General features: G+C 36.2%; 1 protein-coding gene across 2 annotated transcripts; it reads left to right on the forward strand.

Annotated features, from left to right (window-relative positions):
• Positions 1–11,960: 11,960 nt before the first annotated feature.
• LOC132188833 (uncharacterized) lies at positions 11,961–17,907 on the forward strand. 2 transcript variants are annotated; one of them, XR_009440921.1, is made up of 9 exons: positions 11,961–12,475; positions 12,566–12,631; positions 12,905–12,947; positions 13,971–14,025; positions 14,473–14,521; positions 14,896–14,963; positions 15,147–15,255; positions 16,975–17,460; positions 17,565–17,907. XR_009440921.1 is itself a non-coding variant. In XM_059603396.1 (8 exons), the coding sequence occupies exons 1-8, from the start codon at positions 12,266–12,268 to the stop codon at positions 17,086–17,088; spliced, it is 714 nt and encodes a 237-aa protein (XP_059459379.1). In that variant the 5' UTR covers positions 11,961–12,265; the 3' UTR covers positions 17,089–17,907. The 2 variants fall into 2 exon arrangements, 1 of the variants encoding a protein (XP_059459379.1); XM_059603396.1 differs by having other exon boundaries at positions 16,975–17,907.
• The last annotated feature ends 3,415 nt before the right edge of the window (positions 17,908–21,322 follow it).

Here is a 21,322-nt window from a genome sequence, read left to right on the forward strand (position 1 = left end):
GCAGCTGTAAAGGAGACTGAGAGGAGAAATAAAGCCCATGAAATAATGTCCCCTTCAGATACCGAAGAATGCGTAGAACAGCTGAGAAATGAGTGGAGCGAGGAGCAGCCATAAATTGACTCACCTGATGGACAGCATATGAGATATCAGGTCGAGTGACAATAAGGTAGACAAGACTGCCAACTAAATGCCGATATAAGGTAAAATCATGAAGAGGCTCGCCATCATGAGGAGTGAGACGAGTATTAAGCTCAGTCGGTGTGTCGACAATCTTACTGTCTGTAAGATTGGCCCGAGAAAGTAGATCAGATATATACTTGGCCTGTGTTAAATAATAACCATCTGAAGAAGTTGAGATCTCAAGACCAAGAAAATAGCTAAGAGGGCCAAGATCTTTCATCTCAAAGTGTTGACTAAGAAACTGTTTAAGTTCCTGAATACCAATCATATCATCCCCAGTGATAATCATGTCATCAACATATAGTAGAAGAAGTATGGTACCCCGGTTTGTGCGGCAAATAAACAAGGCAGAATCATAAGAACTGATGGAGTAGCCAAGGCGAGAGATAGTGGCGCTAAACTTAGCAAACCATGCTCGAGGTGCTTGCTTAAGCCCATAGAGTGCTCGACGAAGACGACAAACCTTGTTTGTAGGATGAGATAATCCAGGAGGTGGCTGCATATAAACTTCTTCACTTAAATCACCATTAAGGAAGGCATTTTTGACATCCATTTGACAAAGTGACCAATGCCGAGAGGCTGCAACAGCCAACAGAGCACGCACAGAAGAGAGGCGAGCAACTGGAGCAAAAGTCTCCTCATAATCCACACCATATTCCTGAGTAAAACCTCTGGCTACAAGTCGAGCCTTGTACCTGTCAATAGTACCATCGGAACAAGTCTTGATTTTGTAAACCCACTTACACCCGACCGCAGATTTTCCAAGAGGTAAGTTAACCAGATCCCATGTATTGTTCTTGTGTAAAGCATCAAGTTCCTCTTTCATCGCAGCCTGCCAAAGAGGGTTAGTGGAGGCCTCACGAAAAGAGTGAGGCTCGTGCAAGGTAGCTAAGGCATGAAAGCAATGAAAATCCTGTAAATGGGAAGGAAGAGATCTTACTCGGGTGGATCGACGAATGTCAGGTGATGGAGTGCAGACTAGATCCTCAGATGGAACAGAACCTGGGGAGGCAGGCGAAGAACTTGGGGATGCAGGCAAAGAACTTGGGGACACAGGCGAAGCAGCTTCGAGGGCATCAGATGACTGCAGTTCTAGCGAGAGAGACTCAGGCAAGACATCGGTGGTGGGAGTAGGAGAAAGAGGAAACTCAAAAAGGGTAGTAAAGGGAGGGGATGATGGCATGCTGAATTTGCCGACGTCGTGAAATAGTCGATGCTCCCAAAAAACTACATGACGGGAGATGCGAAGACGACGAGACACAGGATCATAACACCGGTAGCCCTTGTGTTCCACTCCATATCCAAGAAAACAACACAACCGAGAACGAGGCTCAAGTTTGGTGCGCTCATGAGGCTGGAGTAAAACAAAACAAGCAGAACCAAAGACACGGAGATGATGATATGAAGGGATAGAGCCAAACAACCGCTCATGAGGAGTGCAATTATCAAGGATAGGGGTAGGCAACCTATTGATTGTGTAGACAGCTGTGAGAGTGGCTTCACCCCAAAACGGGGTAGGAACAGATGTGGAAATGAGAAGAGCACAGACAGTGTCTAAAATGTGCCTAAGTTTACGTTCAGCTCGACCATTTTGTTGTGAGGTGCCTGGACACGACAAGTGAGAAACAGTGCCATAATGTTTTAGAATGGCTTGAAAATCATGTTGAGTATATTCTAAAGCATTATCAGAACGAAAAGCCTTAATGGGTTTTGAAAATTGGGTTTCAACCATTTTGGCAAAAGTACGATAAATATCCAATAATTCAGAACGAGATTTCATTAAAAACACCCAAGTGTAACGAGAGAAATCATCAACAAAAATAACAAAATAACGTGAGCCACTCATACTAGCAACAGGAGAAGGTCCCCAAACATCAGAATGAATTAAATCAAAGGAAGCAGTAGCATGAGAGTCACTATTATTAAATGGCAAAGCCGGTTGTTTACCAAGTTGACATGAACTACAATCAAAAGAATTATTGGAAACTGAACCTAACAAACCCTTGGAAGCTAAAAATTGAACGCGAGAGGCAGATGCATGACCAAGACGCGAATGCCAAAGTGCAAGAGATGGTGATGATGAAGAGGCTGCAGCAGAGATGCCTGTGGCGGGGAGATGTAAGGATGATAGTTCGAACATACGCCCAATTCTACGCCCGGTCCCAATGGTCTGATTCGTACGAGGATCCTGTACATGCACACCAGAAAAGTCAAAAACAAGTCTATATCCAAGTTCACACAGTTGGCCAACAGAAAGAAGATTGAAGGATAATCCAGGCACATGAAAAACTTCAGGAACAGAAAGGGAAGGTGTATTGATAGTGCCTATATTTTTAACAGTCATAATGGAGCCATCAGCTGTGCGAATGAATGAAGAATGAGGGGAAGGTACAGATGTGGTAGAGGAAGTAGGGTGAGGTGTCATGTGATTGCAACAAGCAGAGTCAAAGAGCCAAGAGGAAGAGGTACCTGGCAAAACTGAGAGGACAGAGGAAGATGCATTACCAGAACGAGATAGGACGACCTGGTTGACTATTGTCTCGAAGTCAGCTGCAGATAAGGTGACACTGGATCCTGATGCGTGGCTAGAGGGGGCAACTGAAGAGGGAGCAGCTGGAGATGAACCACTCTCAGTATGAGCAACTGCTGCTGTGGGTGCATTAGATCTTCCCTTACGCCAACACTTGTCAATAGTGTGCCCTCGACGTCGACAATAGCGACAGTAATTATTATCGCGAGACTTAGGAGGGAGTCGAGAAGTACCTGACCTGTCATAATACTCTCGCTGGAATGACGAGGAGCCAGAGGATGGTGCAGCCAACACTGTATGACTAGGCTGAGAGCGCATAGTCTGCGATCTAGTCTCGGCACGGACAAGTTCGAAGATGGCAGTGTCCAAAGTGGGAAGAGGAGAACGATGTAATAGTTGCACACGAACAGGCTCAAAATCATCACGCAAAGCCATCAAAAATTGGTGAAGGCGATGTTGATCTCTACGGGTAATATACATCTGAGCATCAGTGGGATCCTTCCAAATAGGATCAGAAACATCAATTTGGTTCCACAAGAATTGCATGCGGGCAAGAAAATCATTGATACTCTGACCAGATTCCTGCCTGAGATGGAAAAGTTCAAACAAAAGCTGATACTCGTGAGCACCATCTACAGAAGAATAACGAGAAGCAAGCATATCCCAAGCACCCTTTGCTTCATCAAAGCTGCCAAAGAGTGCAGAAATAGATGGGATAGTGGTATTACGGAACCATGTAAGAATCTGATGATGTTTGCTATCCCAATCAATAAGACGAGTGGTAAAAGCCTCATCTGCCTCAGAATCCTTTTTAACTGGCTTTTGGATCTCCCCAGTGACATAAAACCAAAGCTTGCGGCCTTTAAGAAAGCTGCGCATAGATTGAGACCACAACATATAGTTTGTTCCATCCAATACAGTCTGAACATGATGAAAAATCTCGTTTTGTGCCATCTGGAAGGCTCAAATGCAAAAACAGACTACAAATATGAAATTAGGACGAAAAAATAGGTAAGAAAGCACCTGGTCAACTCTGGAAGTCAACAAAAAGTCAACGGTCAACGGTCAAAGTCAACGCTGACGGGCACCAATGACGTGGCAAGGTCTGACTTGATACTGCTGACGTGGCACACAAGCTGACGTGGCACGCAGGCTGACGTGGCACTGGTGACGTGCACGTAGGTCTGACGTGGCTGAGATGACGTGGCAATTAGGGCTGACGTGGCAAGAATGGCGTGGCACGTGGGTGCGATGGCGCGTGTGGTACACGCGCGAACGGAGGCTGCTTGTACTGGCGCGTGGATCTGACGCGCGGACCTTCTGGGGGCGCGTGGAGGCGCGTGGAGGATCGTATGGAGGATCTGAGGCCTGTTCTGGAATCCTGGGGAGCAGATCTATCGATCGGTGGCCTAAGGGAAGCAATCGGACCACCGTGGCGGCCGGTGGCTGGACGGCAGTGGCGGAATTGCCGAACCTTTTGGCGGCGCGTGAGGGCGCGTGTGGACTCCTATATGGCTGTTTGCGGCGGCTCTGGGACGGTTGTCTTCCGGGCTTTCAAGCGGTATAGTGATACGCTGAAAACCTCGAGGAGAAGATAGAGAACCGTGAGGATCAGAGAGAAGGATTCGCCGGATAACACTGGCGGCGCCGGAGGAAAAATATTTAGCCGCGAAAAAATTTTGAGGTGATTCAGAACCTGTGCTCTGATACCATGTTGAGAATAAGGTTGTATATTGAATCACAAAATATAATGTACAGAAGAGGCCTATATATAGGCGAATAATACAGACCTAGTAGAATAAGGAAAGATAAACCTAGTAACCCTAGAATACCAAAGAAAGTAAATAATAATAATATAATATTATCTAACAATGTATATATATATATATATACACACACGTGTGTGTGTGTGTAATAAAGCTTCTGCTTTCTCGTAATGATTTGGTTTGCAAGAGTGTACCTGTGTACGTGTACGTTCTTGGAAGATCTAGGGGGATCTTCAGGAACATCGTGTATATATATATTTGTGGTATAGGTTATATATGACTGTGAAAAGCATTATACGCTTCTGAGTTCAATTATATTCTTACATACTGTTAATTAATTATATCAATTCAGAAAGTTTGACTCCCTCGAGCTCACAACCATTTGATTTTATTTATACCAGTAAGTGTACGTGAATGAGAAGATTGACGAAAGAATTATACCATATGCTAAATCATCAATCACTTCATAAAATTTAAACTGATAATAAACGATAAATTTAATCACGTAATAATTATTAATTAATATTCCAACATAGTTAATATTGAATTTTTTTTTTCTTTTTTTGTGTGTGTATTGAGATGATTGGGTTCTTCATAATGTACATGTCAAGATGGAGCAAGCTAGGTAATAGGGTTGTACATGCTACTACTAATCACATATGTGGATGCGGATTAGCAGTATATATAAAAACAAATTTATCAACTGTGATTTGTAATTTGTATGTTTGCTTTTTTTGGATGAATCCATCATAAGGTGTTTGTATTTTCTTTGTTAATTTTAAGCTAGAATGTAGAATCAAGATATGGATTTCATCTAAAATAGTATTGGCTTAAAAAACATATACTTAAACAAGCTCAAAACATTTTCAAAATCATTTAAAATATTTCATAATAGAGACCCAATTAAAAAACGACTAAAAGACTAAAATAAACCCATTACCTGATATGCGGTTAATAATCTCATTCAATAACCACAATACTCATGCATGTAGTAGTTAATAATATGAATGCGGTTACCTAAAAAAAATAACTGGCTTACCCAGCATAATACGAATGAGGTTATTGCTGGATGCATGTACAACCCTACGAGGTAAGGTAATGCATATGACAAATTTACATTTCCGCCGTGAAACTAGACGAATGTCGAGTCCAAGCAAAGCCCTTTCAAACACACCAAACGGCCATGGAGCTTACTAACGGAAAATAAGACAATTTTTTTAAGCCCTCTAACCACTTTCTCCCTTTTTTTTTTTTTTTAATAAATAACAAAAATTATATTAAAAAAATACCATTATGTCATTCCAATTAAAAATTTGAAAAGACAAAAACAAAAAAACAAAAAGACTGGGTGGCTCGTGAGAATGAGAATGACGTGATAGTATTTTCATATCATTATTTATTTATTTAAAGGGAAATAGTTAGAGATGGTAGGCTCTATTTGTTTCGCCGTAAAATGATTTACAGAAAACGTTTTTTGTATTTTCGGGTGTTTGGTGCGATGGAAATTTTTTTTTTTTTGGACTGAAAATTCCTTTTTAATTTTCGGAAAATGGTTTACGGTCCATTTTCCGACTTTGAGCATCACATTCTCAAATCCCTACTAAGACCTGCCCAAGACCCCTTAGGGACTTGACCTGGACCCCGCTAGGACCTACCTGGGACACCACCGGGACCTGCTCAAGACTTGACCGGGATTCACTCGGACTTGCCCAGGACTTGCCCGGGACTTGATCGAGACCTTGCCGGGACCCGATCGGACTTGCCGGGACCCGATCGGACTTGCCAGGGACCCGCCTGAGACTCGCCCGAGACCTGTCCGGATAGCCCTGGACCCGCCCGAGACTTGGCCGGATCTGCCCGAGACCTAACCAAGACCCATCGGAGACTTGACCAAGACACGCCCAAGACCTACTCGGGACTCACCCGAGACTTGACTAGGACCCCGCCGGGACCTAACCGAGACCCGCTTGGGACTTGATCGAGACCTCGCCGATACTCGCCCAGGACTTCACTGGGACTAGATTAGGACCCACCCGGTACCCACCCAAGACTTGATCGAGACCTACCTGGGACCTCGCCGGGACTCGCCTGAGACTTGACCGGGACCCAGCCGAGACCTACCCGGGACTCAACCTGATCTGCCGGGACCCCATTAGGGCTCGCCTGGGATTTTGCGTAAAACATTTTCCTTGAAAATGATTTATTATAAAACATTTTCTGCTATTTGGTATGTACGGAAAATCAGGCGGGTCCGAGTCGGGTTCCTGAAGTCGGAAAATGTTTTTAGCAGAAAATATTTTTCTGGAAAACATTTTCAGCAGAAAACATTTTTCGGTATTTGGTGTGTGCACAAAATCATATTAAACACTAAATTATTATTAGTTAGTTTGTATATTTTAATTAAACATAATTTTTAGTTTTATTTTTTAAAGTATTGCATATTAGTATTTTTATATTGTGAATAAAAATTACATTTTATAGGTTAATATGATTAAATGAAAATATAAAAAATATTTGTGATTTTCTGTGCGCACGCCAAATGCCGGAAAATATTTTCATCGTAAAACATTTTTCTGTAAAATGACTTTTCTGAAAATATTTTACGACGAAAATATTTTACACAGAAACAAATGGAGCCTTAGATTTAAAATATTTGTAAACTCCAAAATTAAATTGATCAAATTAAAAACTACAATTTAAAGTGTATAATTTAAAAAAGCAGGTGAGGTTCATGAATATTTTTCCTAAAATATATGATGTTCTAGAGCCAAGATGAAAGAGAAATAAACTATAGATACAATATTGTAGTGTTTGGGTTGTAAGTACGTGGTGGATTTTCATTGTAGAGGTCTTTGTTAATTAATTTAGGGCATCGGATTGTTTATAGCCATCATGCATGATTTATATCCACTTCTCATCGACCCCTTAATACAATATTTAAAACTAATATAACAAAACAATTAACTAACATAATGTGAAGAAAAAAATAATAATAAAAAAAAAAAACTTAAAATGTAAACACACTTGATCGCAGGGAAGAGCATATGCATCAGTGAGGTTTATTTTAGCTTATGTTCATCATCAAACTCATTACTCATAAATCAACAAGCTATTTGGTCACTCATATATGTTCAACTCCTATTGGATTCAGTAAGTTTGGAGCATCAAGGATTCTAATTCAGAAAGGTGTTGTGATGGAGGAAAATGAAGATGGAAAAGATTTATGGGTGCTCTAGAGCTTTAAGACCTGACCAAATATTCTAAAAGCTCAAGCGATGGACCTTTTGCAAAACACGTACAGAAAGCAGTTATCGGAGTCTATCGATCCTTCAGGAGACTGTAAACACTTCAATGATTAAATTAGTCTTCTGTCATAGAAAGATAAACCGAATGGAGACTTTCCGAGAAAGAGATTACATACCTTCCTAAACTTTTGAAGGGAGCCAGCTAGCTAGTGTTCCTTTTACAGTGAGGTAGGGTATTCGGATTGGTAGGCCAATGGGGCTGCCAGCCCAACAAATGACATCACGCCATTCATTCGCATAAATTGTTGATATGAGAAGTAATTTCGATATATATATATATATATATATATAGCTACTTGCAAGAACGACAACTTAACTCATTCCGACATTATATGATACAATATTGAATTTAAACTACGTTGTTTGTTGAGACTCTACACCTTAATAATAATAGTAAATAAAAATAAAATAAAATAATGGAATCTTCCCTAAACTTATCATATTAATTAAGATCCCAGGTTGCTCTCTCTCTCTCTCTCTCTCTCTCTCTCTCTCTCTACTCCAAAGTCCAAAGTAGGGAACTGAAGAAAGTTAAGTTCAACCAATTAAGTTTCCAATTTTCAACTGCAATTGCAGCTACACTCCAAGGTTTACCAACTCTAAGTCAATGATAAACCAGACAATTAATTAAATTAGAGAGAGAGATGTAAATGATTTTAATAATTTAACCAAGCTCAACTGCTCCATTGATTTTGCCTATAAATGACTGCTAACCCATTAATTGAATCTTCATTAGCAAGATCATGAAGATAATTCTCATGATAAACACCATCTTTCTCATTTCTCTCATCATTTTTCATGGAGCCTCTCCTCCTTCTAACATGGTCGAGGCAAGAACTTTGCAGGGTAACATATAAATATTCTCTTTATAATTTATCCCTCTATTATAAATTGTCATTTTCTATTTAACTTTGCTTAATTAGGTTATTATTAAGCGTAGGGCTACATCTATTGTCCATCAATATTAAAGCCTGCGCTGCCTGCCATATATATAGGAAAGTGATGTTGTTTGAGCAGCCAACATATATATTTAGGAAAAATTTTGGACAAGAGTTTCTCGTTCGACCGAGATTCAGGTCTTGATCGACCAAGAAGCAAGGTATTATCAGTGTGAATATTGCCGAGAGTCTCGGTCGATGTCTCGGTCAAATCTCGATTGACTAAGGATGATTAGGTCCTTTCTTTACTAGTTCTCAATAGCTAGTTAAAATTCGATGGACTGAGAAGGACAGCCTGACTGCCATTTTTTCCCCAGTTTTTTAATAAGAAACACTTTATATTGAGTTTTCTTGAAAATCCTTGAATTTTATTGGTTTTGTAAAAAAATTGTGAGTTTTATTCGTTAATTTTGCAACCCACTACACCACTGTGCATCAAAAAGGTTTGGGAAAGCATGTCTTTGTCTTTTCAAACATCTAAACTTCTAGTACTCACTCCATCTAGCAATCAAACTGCATGCATGAAAAACTTATGTATACATGCTTCATCGATCACCGTGATTTGTGAACCGCAAGTCCTTTCGATCAGTATATATCATGATCAATTGATCATCTAATTTCTTTTTTATTTTTTTATCTTCACAACTGTAACTATTAGGGAAGATTTGTCATCAATGAGTAGTTCAATCGGCTGGGAATCACGTCTCATAAAGCGGAGGTCACTAGTTTGAATTCTCTTTCCTCCTCTCTCCTTGTATGGACATGTAAAAATAAAAAATAAAAATTTAAAAAAAGAAATACTTTTAGGAAAGATTTAAAAAGTAGTACATCTTATGATCTGTTGGAAGGCAAATATAATGGGAAATAGATTCTATATATGTATATTACTGTAATAGTGATCTTCTACTGAGAGCTTGTTTGGTATTGGGTTTAAAAAATAGAGTTTTTAAGTCAAAAAGAGCTTTTGAGCAAAAACTTCATTTTTAAGATTTTCCCAAAAGTGTTTTTTGGTCATTTTTAGGCTTTTTGAACCCTTAAAAGCGCTTTTAATTTTTTTAACAAACGAATACTTTTTTTAAAAAAACAGACTTTTTGAGTATTAAAAGTACTTTTAGACATCTTAAACGCAATCGCAAACAGACCCTTATACCAAGAATAGTATTACGTGGCGTTTAGTTCATGAAATCTAACATTTCTGCAGCATCCATAGCCTCAAGAATATAATTCTCATGTTTGAAAATATTAGGAATTAGATAGAATTCTCGAAAAATGTAAGATTTTCATATTTTGTTTACTCTTAGGCATCCCTTTAAGAATTATTTATTCTTTCCAAAATATCAAGTGCAGTTTCTTCATAAAAAATAAAAAATAAAAAATAAAAAAAGAGGTGCAGGGAAGAAACTGACTATACTATTTGATTTATTTTCTTTATTTTTCGTGTATAACTAAATAAAAACGTGTTCATTTCCATTTTTTGTGGAATTTTTAGGATTCCTAGCAGGAAAGACTCCAAGCAGCTTGTTTGGGAAGACAGATTACAACAAAAAACCGTATTCCTCACCGCCGCCGCCTCCAAAAGTTGCACCACCATATGTGCCAAGTCCAGAAGATCTATTACTCATGGAATCTCCAAATCCTTACACAGCTTCTGCCTGAATTAATTTATGGATCTCAATTTATGAAGACAGTGTGTATTTTATTTTCATTGCATTTTCAATTTTCTTGCTCTTTGTTTGGGGTACTTACCCAAAGTATCGATCATGTATAAAATGCTTTTATGGGTTCCTCTACTATTGAACATACTTCCAAGCAATGCCAATGTATGAAAATAATTTAAGATTTATGTCGTCTATGAATTCACTAGCTAGAGCACGGCCTTGTAATTGAAGAAATTCATAATGCAATTGACAATTAAATATAAAAAGCAGAATAAATATAAAAATTGAGACAAGAGAACTTACAAGGTAATTCAGTATTAGACACCTACGTCCACGTACCGTTAACAATATTAGAACATAATTTTTATCAAATATAAGCTAAGAGTATGCAACGTCAAATATAAGTCAAGAGTACTTCATTATAAATATAAGACAAATCTTCATAGTGCATTCACAGGAGTAAAACATAACAATCTTTTATATGGTATCAAAGCCCATTAATTAGTTAATGTCATGTTTGTAGACTTGGTTTTTCTTGCTTTGGTGGTTGCATCGCTTGTGTGGGATTAGCTCACACAGATAGTGACTCGATCAATATCTAAAAGAGTTGTGGTCTTCAACAAACGTCTTTGACTTTTTCCTTGAGTACTCTCTGAGGAGCACACAATTCCGATCATCCACACGCCTCCATGTACTTTTGCATGGGCAATTTTGTCTTCTCAGCCTTTCTCGAACCAGTTCCTGAAAAATATAAAACTAGAATTAGGTTTGCAGACACAAAACCTTTCGATCTATAGAAGATTCACCGCCAACAGTGTCCAGACTCACCGCCAGTCTGGTCCAATCCATTTTCAAATCACTACAGTCCTGTTTAACCCAGTTCATAACACTTTCAGCCAATTTTCAACCCAATTCAAAATCAATTTAACTTTGTCTAACAGATTTTAGGTCAAAGTAGCTAATGTCCAAATCATAGCTATAGTCGTCATTGTTCACCAAACAAGCTAATGTTTCAATTCAAGCCATCAAAAGCCATTTAAGATCAAGCAAGCCTGTGTCTAAGGGGTATCTTAATTGGATGTGGATCATGCCTCATGAAGCGGAAGTTACTAGTTTGAATTTTCCTCTCCTCCTTCCATTGTGTGGAATGTCAAAAAAAAAAAAAAAAAAAAAAAAGGATCAAGCAAGCCTAAACATACCTAATCTACCACTACGTTTGCAAGGGTATATTAGATGGGGCTTGCGCGGGTATATTAGAACATAATTCCTAGAAAATAAGAAGACTACATTGATAAAAATTGAAAATTAAAAAAATAATAAAATTGAGGGAGACTAGGGAGTGGTTTCACGGGTTTACTCATATATTTAGAATATATTTACACTTTTTTCCATTTTTAAGATTAAAAAAAAAAATTGAAAAATAACCCAATTTTTTTTAGAAATTATATATTTAGCATATATTTACACTTTTTTCCATTTTTAAGATTAAAAAAAAAATTTGAAAAATAACCCAATTTGTTTTAGAAATTATATATTTAGCATATATTTACACTTTTTTCCATTTTTAAGATTAGAAACAAAAGTGAAAAATAACCCAATTTTTTTAGAAATTATTTTTCGACAGACGCCGGTGTTTTTCATTTTTTGCATTTTTTTCGGATTGGAGGGACGCCGGAACACCGGTGAAGAGGGATTTAGACGGATCCGCAGCAACACAAGGGGGTTTGGTGCGGGCCGAGAAGTCGATGAACACCATTAATGGACTCGAACCTATCTCCCTCGCTCAGCTAACCACTCGTGCGTAGCGCCCATTGTGTTGCGCACTTCGGCTTCTTCTCTCTTTTAATATTTTCTTCTATTCTTCCGCTACGGACCACGAATATAAAACATGAAGACGAACGCGACGACGTCGTCCGTGAAAGCCTCAGCAGAGCCGGAAGCAGAAGTCAGTGCCTCCTCTCATTCCATCTCAGCCTCCGAGGCGCTTTTTGTACACCTGATCTCTGGGCTGGGCCTCGGCCTGGCCGTCTTGCTGGCCCACTATGTCTTCTCCGTCAACCTCGTCTCTCATCCTTCTCTCACTCTCCGTCTAATCTGGGTAAACCTCTCTTTTATTTTTTTATTTTTTTATTTTTTCTAATTTCACCCTCTAATTTGTTTTTTGTTTTTTGTTTTTAATTAATATCAGGTTATTGAGTGCCCAATTGTGATTCTTCTCTACAGTCGTTACCGAAAGAATCGCGAAGATTGCTCGGTAAAATCAGCATCCCTTCGTTCTTTTTTATTTTTAATTTTTTTCTCTGTTTGGTTACCGAGAAAATGTGGGAAAAGGAAGTTTTTAGTGTTATGTCATACGTATATTTTGGTTTCCAGAAATGAATGCATTAGATCCAGTTCATGACTTTAATCGAATTTTTCCTTTTTATTTTCTCAGCAGCAGTTTTCTTCTTCTTTTTGATTTCTTTAGTTTATACTTTGGTTTGGTGTTGTTTTATTGATTATTTCAGCTGTGTTTTTTCTTTTTCAGTACTTGAAAGCTGTGGGACGAGGCTTACTAGGACTTCCTGTTGGTTAGTCTTTTTTCTTTTTCCTTTGGTTTGCTTGTTAAGTGTATGATTATATTACCAAGTTAATGTCCATCACTTCGTAGAAAGCTGATACGTTGGTTTTAATGCAATTTGATGGCACAAAGGTGTCATTTGTAATGGACCCATTAGAGATAATGAAGGCTTTATTATGCTTTGGGTTCATTTTCATGATTTTGCGTACATGTTAAAAATGCTGTTGTACTTCTTGGTAAATTATACTTCATATATAAAAAGCAAATGGGAAAGAAGAATCTGGGAAAGTGGTTCAGAACAGTTAATTCAGGAACTTTTTTCTGGTTTTGTTCCGCAGGGGGGGGGGGGTGTGCGGGGCGAGGGACCTACTTGACAAGTTTTGCAGAATCTGAATATGGTTACATGGATAACCAATAACATCTAGTACTATTGTCCTTGTTCAGAACTCGTCTTTCTATATTTTGATTGTAAACCTTCGTCTGTGATATTCTATAAAGGTTCGGTAGAGCCCATAAAAATAAATAGATTGTACAAAATATGGAACCTCATTTACCAAAATTTGTAACATTATGCTGTATCACATGTTCATTCGCTGTCAGTTCAATTGTTTTAGGGTCCAATCCAGTTTAACTGATTTTTTATTGTGTATATATGGGGCTGTAGTTTTTTCATATCACAGTTTTTGAAAGAAAAAACATACACCAGAAGAACATCTCTGGCAATAACTGCACCTAGATGATTATGTACCCTTTTGCTGTTGCCTACTTGCCTAGGCTGGTGCATCATATTAAACTTGTATTTGGTTTATGGCCTATCATAGGTAGAGCAACTGAATCACCTAGTTAGGGCAACGTCTATGACTACATTGCCTGAGATTGTGTGATCCAAAAGATAATAATTGCTCTATTGTATTTCATACTATCTTCAGTTTGTGAGCTGTTAGCCTACTCTTAAACCTTTCAGTTCCTTCTCTGTCTTTATTTATTTGTGTTAAAAAAAGGAAATATCATTTCTTTTGTTTCTATTCTATAGGGGCTCTAGTAAGTGCTTTGGGAGCTATCGCATTGGGCACACCTGTTGGCACTCAGTATGTGATTAAGGGTTCACTAGACTTTGTATTTATTTGTGTAATTCTGAAAATATAAGTATAGTTTCACACTCTTCTGTTCCTTTCTGAAACAAGACCTTTTTCTCATCATCATCATCAGGTACATAATTCACCTTTCTTTCTTTTTTTTTTCCTTTTTTTTTTTTTGGAATACCTTTCTCATCTTCTAAACTTTTATTGAGAAGGAAAGTAGAACCCATAATGGTGTATAATTTCAGCAATTTCAAAGATATTTTGTGACTATTCAACCTCAAGTGTGAGTTATGTTTTCAGAATTATGAAGGATGAAACATATTTGAATGATCCATAAATCAACTTATCACCAATTTGATAACCTATGGACTCACATACTTCAATTTTTTGTTATTGAAGATTTAGTTATGTTGCAAGCATTTGTTGATTTTGTGCCACTCTTGTTGGACACAGGTACTTCTCAAAGACCATTAGCTGGTCTCTAATGATGTCATTGTTCACTGTAAGTATGTAATGCATCATAATCTTCCCTTCTTTACAGTATCATACTTTCAACATTCCTGAGTATTTGGATTGGAATTCCTTGACTTCTTATATAACCTAAATACTTGTGTCATATTTTATTCGACAATATCTGATTATTTCTTTTTCTTCAAAGCAAATCATAAATGACTTTATTAGTATTAGAGTATTCACTTGCTAGGGTTTCCAGAAGCATTTTTTTTTTTTTTCCTTTTTACTTTCTGATTAATTATTGCTTTCATGCTTTTTGGCTCAACAAGTTACTATTCTGTTCCAGTTCTCCAAGGACCTGAAGTTTTCCATTTTGAACATGTTTTGCCTCTTACATATTTATTACTTTTTGGGTTTTGGCAGATTGTGCCTGCAGCTTCTGTATTTGGTGTATCATGGAAGGATTGGCAACGAATATTTGCACATACAAAGTTAGTTTCCAATCACTACTTGGCTTTTTGTTAACTACTTTAGCCAATGGGGCCTATACTATTGTTGTTATCTTTGACTGGGTTAGATATATGATATTGAAAACTAGTTTTCTGTACACTACCCATTAGATAAATTCCAGTTACTTATGTGCCGATGTGATGTCTAAAAATATTCACTTTTAGGCCAGTTGGATCTGTTGATCTTATAATTTGCCTTCCGGCACATGGAGCTGTTATTGGAGCTTGGTTTGGGGCTTGGCCAATGCCGCTTGATTGGGAAAGGCCATGGCAGGTACTGCACTCATCCTTTTTCATTCCTAATGTACTATTTTAAGCAATTTTTTATTTTATTTTTTCTTTATCCAGTATGTTAAGATAATAGTCATAATTTTCTTCTACTATTGTTTCATTTATAATGATTTTTTGCAGATAAATACTTCCACTTTTTTTTTTTTCTTTGCAAATGATCTGAAATCTAACTCGGCTTTTTTCCACTAAATTTATTTGGCAAGCTTGTTCTACATTCATCTCTTTATATCTTATAATTGTTCTGTGTTGATATAGTTTGTACTTGATTAGTCAAAAATATATTGTTTCATTAGTCTGTACTTATATTATTAGTTAATGAGTTGGACATGGCATGCTGGTTGTCCTTTTGTTCAACTAGCCCAATTTGTTTGTGGGTTGTCAGCCCAACAGTATGGTGCGGAAAGGTGTCTCTGATGTGGATTTGAACTGTAAAAGCTCTCATGTAGGAATTAAATATGTAAACTAGCCATGAAATGGAAGGTTTGTATCTTCACATGTTCTTGGAAGTAGGCTTTATAACTTCATCATCTGATCATTCAAAAACCAAATTCTGATCTAAATTTTTTCCACATGTTCTTTAAAGTAGCATATTTTTCTGCAAGAGTTCTCCTGTGCTGTGTAATTGTCAAGATATTTGTGATCCAAATGTGAACTCACTGTCTGAAGGAGCAAAAGTACATAAATAATGCAAGGAAGCATACAGTGAAGTACTTGTGACAAACTAAAAAAAATTCAATCTCCTATCAAACTGGCAACCATATGAAAATTTGGTATCTTAATCATATCACATTTCATACTTTCATATGGTATCTTAATCATATCACATTTCATACTTTCATATGGTATCTTAATCATATCACATTTCATACATCCCTTTGGGTTATTAAATTTTCCCAGTCTTTCGATCAGTGTGTCCTATTTAACTGCCACATTAGTGATCCTTGGTTTTTGTGGATATGAATAGAGCTAGTGCCACCCTCATTCAGACAATAAATCTCTTTTTTGTACGCATGTACATCTTAACAACTGATTTTCATCCCATGAGCAGTTAATTGACTTGACGTTCATAAATCCACGATTTCCTTGTTAAGTACAGAGCTAGTGGGGTTGATCTGTTGTTTGGGGGAATTTTATACTTTTTGAAATTAAGCCATCAAATTTGCCTTTAATTGAAGTGATGGGTTCTGATTTAGAAAAGGAACCAATGAAGAAACTCTTTTTTCTTGGGTATATACTTTCTAGATTTAGGCTGGTATCTTGCATCACTTTCATGTTGAACTCTTTCTGTTTATGGTTAAATTGTGAATTTACATGAGGGAATGATTCGTAGAGTCCAAAGAAGGATAATATAATTAAATAGCGAGCAGCAACAAACCAGGTACTTGTGTTTATCCTTGCAAGAGTTTAGATTCATGGTTCATTGAGTTTACGGCTAAATATATGAAGTTGCCTGTTTATAAATTGTGTTAACTTTTTAAGTCTTGTTCGGTAACATTGAGATTTGAGCATTAATAAGTGATGATGATCTGTTTATGTTGTTTCTTCCTATGTTTGTAATGATCCTTCTCGATTGATGATATTTTTATGCTTGTTAAATTATTTTCAAATTGTCTCTTCTCAGATCAAATAACTTACTTGCATTTCCTCCACTTATTTTTTTATGTTGTTATTTAGGCCTGAAGTATTTTATAACATTATGTAGGAATGGCCTATTTGTGTGAGTTATGGAGCAATAGCTGGGTACCTGATTGCAATGGTGGCCTCCTCCTGCTTTATCCTCGCACGTGCTACATTGCAGCATGTCAAACGAGACTAACAAGTAGCTTAACAAGATAGACACATTTCTGGAGAAAATTTTTTTTTTCCCCTTTCATTAGAATTTCCTGATCTAAGAATGTATTTTCAATACCAAGCATAGTGGGGTAATAGTGTGATATATAACATTACTCTTTACCGATGTGGAGCTTTGAGTATGTAGTTTTAGTGGATTCAAGCTTTAAGCAGGGCCGAAACAATAATTTACATGGTAGCCAGCTGCACTCCCAGCTTGGTCATTTTCATTCCACATAAGGCTGTTAACGAGTTGAGCTTGAGCATGTACTGCTTGCTCGACCTTGACTTATTTAAGTTTTATTTGAGCTCGAGCTTGTGATGTGCCGAGAAATTGGCCTTTTATAGATGATTAAGGGTAAGAATTCTTGTTGCTTGTTCAATGTGGGACAAGTCAGATTAGTTGAACCCTTAGCAACAACATGATGTTAATTATCTTTAATTGTTTCTTCTCGTGCGAAGCCATATATATAGATTGACAAGCTAAAGTTGCTAAGAAGAAAATTGAAGCAATAAATGAGACAAATAAGTCGGTCACTTTCAAAGTGTTGAAGGAGATCTGTTGCAGGAGCACAAGAGCTTCAAGATCATTGTTCAAGCTACTCCCAGGGATGAGGGCAGCTTGATGCATTGGAGCACGGAATATGAAAGCTGAAGGATATTCTAGAACCCAATACATTGTTTCAGTTTGTAATTGATGTCAGCAAAGGCATTGATGCTTACCTTCACTAGCCATAAACAAAATGGTTATTTTGCGTCTTGTTACTATGTCCTTCTACAGTAAATAGATCAGGAGTGTTATATGTGTTTTATTTTAGGGAAAAGTTTACATGTCCTTCTCAAACTACCTCTTAATTGACAATGTTTTCTTCAAACTACCAAAAATTGTCAATGTTTCTCCTAATGACGAAAATACCATTAAAAAAAATTAAAATAATTGTTTAAAAACAATAATAATAAAAAAAAAAAAGTGGGATTTTTAAAAAAAAAAAAAAAAAAAAAAAACGTTTTTTGTTATATATATTTCAAATTTATAGGGGTATTTTTGTCTTATTGACAAATATTTAAGATAATTTTTGTCTTTTTACTGGTCTTGGGGGATATTGTTAATTTTTGGATAGTTTGGAGAAGATATTGTCGCAATTAAAAATTTGAGAGGAACATTATCAATTGAATAGTAGTTTGAAGAGAATATATGAACTTTTTCGTTCATTTTATTATCATGTAAGTCTACATGTGAATGTTGGTTTTGTGTGGGCTTACTTAAACCACCTATTGTTGACACCCATAAACTCTTATGGGTCAAATGCATCTTTGGGGGCTTTTGTTATATGTTTTTCAAAATAACATATAACATAAATTATTGAATATACTTATAGGTTATATATAGAATCAATTAATTATTGCTACTTAATATATATTAATTATTGTTATTTATTACTTAATTTATGCTTACAATATTACTTGATAAGTAATACTAGGGCTATAAATAAACCAATCCATTTGACAACCCGCTTGGTTTAGCTCAACCCGAACTCAAGCTTGATACTATAGAAACCCTCTCGATTAGTAAATGATACCTACCCGACTCGCTAGAGAAAACTTGAAATAGAGGCACGAGCTCAGCTCGTTTAAAGCTCGACTGGATTGTTTGCCCAACTCGTTAGTTCATTCATATATCTTGTAACTAACATATTATCTAGTTACTTAATATTTAATAGCCTAACTCGAGCTCAAGTTGAGCCCGACTCAGCTTGGATAGCATTCTCAACGATCTCAAACCTCGCCCAAGCTTTCAACGAGCTAGGCTTAAACACACATTTCATAGCTTGGCTCGAATAAGCATATTGATAAATGAGTCAGCCTTGAAATCTTAAAGCTCGACTCAGCTTGGCTCGATTACATCCCTTAATACATTATACTATTTTTTTATTAATATATGTACATATTAATCCAATTCGGTGCCTAGCCTCTTTCCTCGATGCAGCAAGCTGAGATAGTTGAATTAGATGTCATGTCAGTTCCTCTAGCAGACGATAAGGCCTTCTTCTCAAACCCCTTCTCTTCCTCAACAGGGCATTCGTGCAGAACCCCTTCTTTCAATGTCTTGCCATTCTTCATGTGCAGCTCCTTCTGTGCATCTGATCTTTCTTGAGGACTAGTAACCAACACTCTTTTGGGAAATGGGAGAGAGGAATTCTGATTATCTCTGTGAAGTGAATTGTGTATTACAATGAGTAGTCAAGCTCTTGATTCAATACACTTCCATTGTAGTGTCCAAGTCGATACTATTACTTTCTCTCGAACCATAGTAATCTTTTTATTTGATCAAACCATTAAATTATTTATTTTATTTCTTTTAAAATGTTTTGTTTATTTTTACACACGCCTTTTTTTAGGGGGCCTACACCCATTATGTGGCATAGGGGTTACATCTCGTATGAAACTTAATATAGCACCCTGTCGATCGATGCCCCTACGTCCACCAAGGGAAGACCCAAACTCGCCTTTGTAGTTAAAAACAGCATAGAATGAAGGGGACGGGGGCGGGAAGTCTCGTCTTCTTGGGAGGGAGGTCAGTAACAGACCCTCTTTGACTACCTTTTATTAATAGATCCAGGGAGAAAAGCCTTTATCTCAACAACGTCCAGTACAGGGAAGGGCCAGCTATGTATAGCCTAAAAACACCAACCCTGACTTTAGCATTATAGGGGTGCAAAGGCGGGCGGTTTTTAACCGCCCGCTAACCGCTAACCGCTATAACCGCCAACCGCCTAACCGCCTAACCGTTTAACCGCATTAACCGCTAACCGCCTAACCGCCATAACCGCCTAGCGGTTAGCGGTTAGCGGTTATTGGGTCTACTAACCGTAACCGCTAACCGCTAACCGCCTTTTTATATAATATATTTTTATAATTATACATATAACATAATCACTTGATCATTAAATCACAATTTTTTTTTAAAAATAATTAAATCACAATTTGAGTATTAATATATTATCACTATAATTTATATGATTATATCACATGAAATTGATTATTAAATCATTTGATTATATAATAACAAATTATACATATATAATATGACATAACTCATAAGTATACTAATTCATACTAATACAACAATTAAATATCTAGAGACTTATTTCCAATGTATGTTATAAACTTATAAGTCTATATAAGTCTACATATGTATATGAATAATATAAATGTATAATATCAATACTTAATCATATGATTCAATGACAATTCAAATACTTTATTCAAGACTTCAAGTGAATCATATTATTAATGTACAATGATGATATGATTCGTATAATATCAAATTAAGTAATTGACATTGGATTAAACAATGACCAATGTGTTACTTATAAACATAATTTAAGTATTAATGTATTATCATTATAATTTTAGTAATTTATATATTATCACTATAATTGATATGATTATATCACATGATGACTTGATCATTAAATCATATGATTATATAATAATAAATAATACATATATAATATGACATAACTCATAAGTCATAAGTCTACAAGTTAATCATATGATTCATGTACAATGATAATCACAATTGATTCAATTGAATTAAACAATATGTTACTTATAACTACAAGTCTACAATTTAATTAAAGCATTATTAGATACTTTAGGAATTTAGGATTTAGGAGTTTGAACATTACCATTTACCATTAGATATTAAGTTCAATTCAAAGAAAAAAGATTATAAGTAAATATGATAAGAATTTAAATAATTAATCATATGAATCATATGATATAATTTAATGAGACTATATGATTATATAATATCAAATTAAGTAATTGACATTAGATTCAACAATGTGTTACTTATAATCACAATTGAAGTATTAATGTATTTTTTGAACATTTTTTAGAAAAAGAAATTTAACCATTTTTTGAAAGAAAAAAAAAAAAGAAAATTAACAATTTTGAACAATTTTGAATTTTATATATATATATATATATATATATATATAATTGCTTATAGTTATATTATATGCATATTGAATAATATAAATGTATAAGATAAATATTTAACTATATGATCCAATTACAATTCCAATACTTAATCAATTATTCATGTACAATGACAATGACAATGTGATTCATATAATATCAAATTAAGTAATTGACATTGGATTAAACAATGTGTTACTTATAACTACAATTGAAGTATTTTTGTTTGTTTG

The sequence above is a fragment of the Corylus avellana genome, chromosome ca7 (genome assembly GCF_901000735.1).
Source record: "Corylus avellana chromosome ca7, CavTom2PMs-1.0".
Lineage (NCBI taxonomy): Eukaryota > Viridiplantae > Streptophyta > Magnoliopsida > Fagales > Betulaceae > Corylus > Corylus avellana.

Bases quoted from the DNA above. Each gene is read 5' to 3' on its own strand.
- LOC132188833 (XM_059603396.1), top strand. From the start codon at position 12,266: ATGAAGACGAACGCGACGACGTCGTCCGTGAAAGCCTCAGCAGAGCCG. The intron at 14,964-15,146 runs GTTAGTTTCCAA...ATTCACTTTTAG, and splicing joins CGAATATTTGCACATACAAA to GCCAGTTGGATCTGTTGATC. The intron at 15,256-16,974 runs GTACTGCACTCA...AACATTATGTAG, and splicing joins ATTGGGAAAGGCCATGGCAG to GAATGGCCTATTTGTGTGAG.